This window comes from Echinops telfairi, unplaced genomic scaffold (assembly GCF_000313985.2).
Source record: "Echinops telfairi isolate 266 unplaced genomic scaffold, ASM31398v2 ScPeMD7_7417;HRSCAF=8455, whole genome shotgun sequence".
NCBI classification, from domain to species: domain Eukaryota; kingdom Metazoa; phylum Chordata; class Mammalia; order Afrosoricida; family Tenrecidae; genus Echinops; species Echinops telfairi.
Window position 1 is genome coordinate 8,162,310 of NW_022111317.1, and position 5,874 is coordinate 8,168,183.

The following is a 5,874-nucleotide window of genomic DNA, read 5'->3' on the forward strand; positions in this document are numbered from 1 at the left end:
CTACACCTGAAAGGCCCCAAGGTGAAGGGGGATGTGGACGTTTCCCTGCCTAAGGTGGAAGGTGACCTAAAGGGTCCAGAAGTCGACATCAAGGGCCCCAAGGTAGACATCGATGTCCCAGATGTGGATGTCCATGGCCCTGACTGGCACCTGAAGATGCCCAAGGTGAAAATGCCCAAGTTCGGCATGCCCGGCTTCAAAGCGGAGGGCCCAGAGGTGGACGTGAACCTGCCCAAGGCCGACATTGATGTCTCAGCACCCAAGCTGGATGTTGAATGTCCTGATGTGACTCTCGAAGGTCCGGATGCAAAATTGAAAGGGCCGAAATTCAAGATGCCCGAGATAAATATCAAGGCGCCCAAAATCTCCATGCCTGATGTTGACTTGGATTTGAAAGGACCCAAAATAAAAGGAGATTTTGATGTGTCTGTCCCTCAGGTGGAGGGCACTCTCAAAGGCCCAGATGTAGATGCCAAACTCAGGGGCCCAAATCTGAAGATGCCGTCACTTGACATATCCACCCCTAAGGTCACTGCCCCTGACGTTGAGCTCCAGCTGAAGGCACCCAAAATTGGTGTCTCGGGCCCCAAGTTAGAAGGCGGGGAGCTGGATCTCAAGGGGCCCAAGGTGGATGTCGAGGCTCCAAGCGTCGATGTACACCTGGAAAGCCCAGATGTTACCATTGAGGGGCCTGATGTTAAAATCCCCAAATTTAAGAAACCCAAGTTTGGATTTGGGGCCAAAAGCCCAAAAGCTGACATCAAGTCACCTGCCCTAGATGTTCCGGAAGCAGAGCTGCATGTCGAGACTCCCGAACTCAGTGTTGGTGGTAAGGGCAAGAAAAGCAAGTTTAAGATGCCCAAAATTCATATGAGCGGCCCTAAAATCAAGACCAAAAAGCAGGGCTTTGACTTGAATGTTCCCGGAGGCGAAATCGACGCCAGCCTTAAGACCCCTGATGTCGATGTCGGCATTGGGGGTACCGACGCCGCTCTCAAAGTGGATTTGAAATCTCCCAAAGCCAAGAAACCAATGTTTGGAAAAATGTACTTCCCGGATGTGGAATTTGACATCAAATCCCCTAAGCTGAAAGCTGAGGCCTCCCTTCCAAGCCCCAAATTGGAGGGTGAGCTCCAGGCTCCTGACCTGGATGTTTCTTCGCCTGGGATTCACGTGGAAGGTCCCGACATCAAGCTGAAGGCCCCCAAGTTCAAGATGCCCGGTGTGGATGTCTCAGGACCAAAAATAGAGGGGGACTGGAAAGGCCCCAGAGTGCAGGCAGACTTGGAGGCACCTGACATCAACATCCAAGGCCCTGAGGCCAAAGTCAAAGCACCGTCGTTTGGCATTTCCACCCCTCAAGTCTCCATCCCTGACGTGAACGTGAACTTGACAGGACCAAAGGTCAAGGGTGATGTCCCCAGTGTGGGGCTGGAAGGACCAGGCGTCGATCTGCAAGGTCCGGACGCGAAGATCAAGTTCCCCAAGTTTTCGATGCCCAAAATCAGTGTGCCTGGCATGAAAGCTGAGGGGCATGCCCAGCTGCCCTCCCTGGAAGGAGGCTTGGGTACACCCGATGTTAAGCTAGAAGGCCCTGACGTGTCCCTGAAGGGGCCCAACGTAGGCTTGCCTTCCGTGAACCTCTCGATGCCCCAAGTCTCTGGGCCTGACCTTGACCTCAATTTGAAAGGACCAAGTTTGAAGGGTGACCTGGATGTGTCTGTTCCCAGCATGAGGATGCAAGCCCCAGGGCTGAGCCTCCAAGGACGAAGTGGGAAGGTGCAGATGGAAGGAGACCGTGTGACAGTGCCAGGGGTCCACGCCGCTACATCCCTTAATGTCCAGGCTCCCGATGTGACGCTGAGAGGACCGAACCTGCAGGGAGACCTGAATATCTCTGGTAACATCCAGGGCCCGAAAGTCTCCGTAGGTGCTCCCGATCTCAACCTGGAGGCACCCGAGGGTGGCATTAAACTTCCCAAGATGAACCTCCCCCAGTTTGGCATCTCCACGCCAGGGTCCGACGCAGACGTTAGCGTCAAGGGGCCACACGTGACTGGGGGCCTGAAGGGGCCGGGTGTGGATGTGAACCTCGGAGGTGTGCACCTGAAAGGGCCTCAGATTTCTGCCCCTCAGATCTCCGCGCCTGCTGTGGACCTCAGCTTGGAAGGACCAAAAGTCAAGGGTGAGCTGAAAGGCCCCTCTGTCGGAGGGGGTCTTGCAGGCATTAGCGTTCCAGGTCTAGAAGGGAGCTTCCAGATGCCTGGGATCAAGTCCTGCGGAGGTGGTGTGGAACTGCCAGGTGTCAACGTGAAACTGCCAACGGGGCAGATTTCTGGTCCTGAGATCAAAGGTGATGTGAAAGGTCGTGGGCTAGATTTCGATGGGGCTGCTCCTGACATCAGCGTGAAGGGACCTTCGTTTAGCGTGGCCGCTCCGGGGTCAGATTTCAGCGTCGGCTTGAAGGGCCCGAAAATCAAAGGAGGCGTGGATGTTTCAGGGGGTGTCAGCGCCCCAGGAGTCAGCCTGGGCGAAGGGCATGTGAGTGTGAAAGGCCTCGGAGGGGAGTGGAAGGAGCCCCAGGTCTCCTCTGCCCTCAAATTGGACGCACCCAGGGTTTCCGGGGGGCTTCGTTTCTCGGGACCAAAGGTGGAAGGTGGCGTGAAAGGAGGCCAGGTGGAACTCCAGGGTCCTGGGATGACCGTGTCTGGGCCTCAAGGCCACTTGGGAAGTGGGTCTGGATCTGGAAAGGTGGCATTCCCCAAGATGAAGATCCCCAAGTTCACCTTCTCTAGCCGGGAGCTGGTGGGCCGAGAAGTGGGGGTGGATATTAACTTCCCCAAAGCAGAGGCCGGTGCCCAGGCGGGTGCCACCGTGGAAGGCGAGTGGGAGGAGTCGGAAGTGAAGCTGAAGAAGTCCAAGATCAAAATGCCCAAGTTCACTTTCTCCAAGCCCAAAGGGAAAGGCAGTGTCACCAGCTCGCCGGAAGCATCCATCTCAGGGTCGAAGGGCGACTTGAAAAGCTCCAAGGCCAGCTTAGGCTCTCTGGAAGGAGAGGCCGAGGGCGAAGTGTCTTCCCCCAAAGGCAAGTTCTCCTTATTTAAAAGCAAGAAGCCCCGGCCCCGCTCCAACTCCTTCAGCGACGACGCGCCTTCCACCCCGCCGGGGACTTTGGAGTTGGGAGGTGGGGAAGTGTCACTGGAAGGTGGAAAGGTCAAAGGGAAACCGGGGAAGCTGAAATTCGCGACCTTCGGGGGCTTGGGGTCCAAGAGCAAAGGTCATTACGAGGTGACCGGGAGCGACGAGGAGGCAGGCAAGTTACAGGGGAGCGGGGCCTCTCTGGGCTCCAAGACGTCCCGACTGTCATCATCGTCCAGCAATGACAGTGGGACCAAGGTCGGCATCCAGCTTCCAGAGGTGGAGCTGTCCGTCTCCAGCAAGAACGAGTAGCAGGCCCTTGTATGTGTGTACATAGAGAGAGAGAGGGAACGGCCTCGCCCTCGGGTGTGTTTGTCTATCAACTCCAACCACCGCCCCGGCAGTGGCAAGTGCTGACCACCCAGTGCCTTGAAGCTGCAGCTTCAGCTTCAGCGGGAACCGTACAGATCGGGCAAGGCTGCCGAGTTCCCCCAGCCCCCGTGCACAGTCAGCAGTATTTGCCTTAAGATTTCAGTTGCTGTTGTTGATGTTTTTTATTAGCATTGAACGCTGAGAGCTCCCGTTTCCTAAGCAAGCTTTTGTGTTTATTTTCCTCATTTTTACCGAACCTTGTTAGTGTTGGGGGGTCATGGCATCTCACTTTTCCGTTGCTAGGACTTTGGGGCTTTTGTTAGGGGGGGCGGGGGTAGGAGGAGGTCGACGGGGCAAAGCATTCGTTTCTCCTGAGATTGGCTCACACAGCAGACACTCCAAGAGGCAGAAGTGAGCCCGGGGGTGAGGGGGTGGCACAGGGGGGAGGTGCTTCCCCCCTGAAGTCCCCACCCCTGGGGGGGGGGTCCCTGCCCGTGCCCTTTTGGTACTGACAGGGAGTAGGAAGTAGCCTGGGGGGGCAAATTGCCCAACCCACCTGGTCGATGGGGGAGTGGGGGACGGCCAGTCTGTCAGGATCGCCGAGTCCCTGAGATGGGTTCTGATTTCTGTTGACAAAATGCTATCGTGATTAAGGAAATTTCCAGCACTTTAATGGCAAATTAATTGAGAATGTAAGAAAACGGATGCTGTAAGAGGCAAATAAAGCTGTTTATTAACCCTGATGCTTTGTGCCTTGGTATTCTGTTTCGCTGGGGAAGAAAGCCGGGGAGGCTGACCTAGCCCGGGGAGGCTGTGGACCTAGCCCCACCAAGTCCCACTGGACGCACTCAATGGCCCTGCTAGTCGCTTCGATGTTGTCCTGGTGTCCGGAGTCACAGGACTCCACAGGGTGTCCCAGGGTGGAGTCGAGGGAGGGAGAAGGTCCCGAGTTTGTTCCTCCCACAGAGTGGCTGGTGGGTTTGAACCCCTGCCTTTGTAGGCGGCATCTGATTGCTTCGCCACGGCACAGCCAGGCTTGCTTCCAGGTTCACGGGTGGCTTTAGGCCAGTGACTTCCTCACTTCTCACCTGCCTTCCTCCCCGCTCCCCCGCCCCCCACGCAATTCCCATAGCGATGGAAGTGATTCGATTCTTTGCCTTTCGGTTCCCACCACGAGGCTGGTGACATCTTTGTTTTGCTTTTCCTTCTGTACAGTTTCATTGACATGTACTTCTCATACCACACATCTCCATGGCTGGAGCCTATTAGAAAGAGGTGCAGCCATCACCACAATCAGTTTTACAACAGGTTCCTCATTGTGGTGCTGTTACCATTCGCTCTTCCTTTCCCCAAAACTCCCCGGCCGTAACCCCAAGGCACTAGGCATCCAGCTACGGGAGCCATACAGTGACCTCTCCTGGGTCTCCACTACTGGAAAATAGACAAGCCCCTCCCCAACAACAATTGCAAAATAAAACACAGAGAGACCTTAACCCAGAAGAAAGCAGAACACAGAACACGTTTAAAGCGGGTCAAACAGGGTGGACAAATGATAAGCTGGTAAATTTCAACATAACGACCTCACCCCTGGCCTCCCTTCCAGTGCAGTCTATCCGAGAGCAAGGCCCTTCACGTAACTCGTCAATGGCCAGAAGGGGTTCACCGCAAGTATGACCCATGTGGGGACGCTGCAACTGGATTTTGGGCTTTCACTGCCACCCATAGCCTTCTGCTAACCAGGTGCTCAGATTTTAAGCGCTAATACAGCGGTTCTCAACCTGTGGGTCGTGACCCCTTTGGGGGTCGAATGACCCTTTCACAGGGGTTGCCTAATACATGGTGCATATCAGATATTTACATGACAGGTTCATAACTAGCAAAATGACAGTGATGAAGTAGCGACGAAAATAATGTGATGGTTGGGGGGTCACCACCTCAGGAGGAGCTGTCTGAGAGGGTCCCGGCATGAGGAAGGCTGAGAACCACTGGGCTAATATCATTCCCTCCTCCGGTCTTGGACTTTATTCGTTAAAATCCTTGGATCACACAGGTTGTTGGGCTGTTTCTGGGTGGCCTTGGGTGGTTTGACATCCTTGTGGAGATGTCGAGGGGCACATGAGTGGGCCAAGGGACCCACCTGCCCACTTGGAATTCTGGGATATGAATACAAGACTTAGACATGGTTCTACATGAGCAAGAGCTTACAGATGTGCGTGGATGGAGAAAAGACGTGGTACAACTCTGGCTGTGAGCCACCGACCTCCTGCCGACCCAGCTTCAGGTTTTCCGGGTGCCCTCCTGTGAGTTGCCTGCCTTTTCTGAGCTCAGTTTTCCTTTTCTTTGGAACCAGGGTGCTGAGCTCGT

The 5,874-nt window shown here is 55.1% G+C and overlaps 1 protein-coding gene across 1 annotated transcript in view; it reads left to right on the plus strand.

The window, feature by feature from the left end:
* The window catches only part of AHNAK (AHNAK nucleoprotein), a 20,478-nt gene extending 16,225 nt beyond the window's left edge, over window positions 1–4,253 (plus strand). Inside the window, exon 7 of the mRNA XM_045297203.1 lies at window positions 1–4,253. This exon is cut by the window's left edge and continues 25 nt beyond it. Coding sequence (XP_045153138.1) covers window positions 1–3,450 — 3,450 coding nt within the window. The 3' untranslated portion in view covers window positions 3,451–4,253.
* Window positions 4,254–5,874: the final 1,621 nt, after the last annotated feature.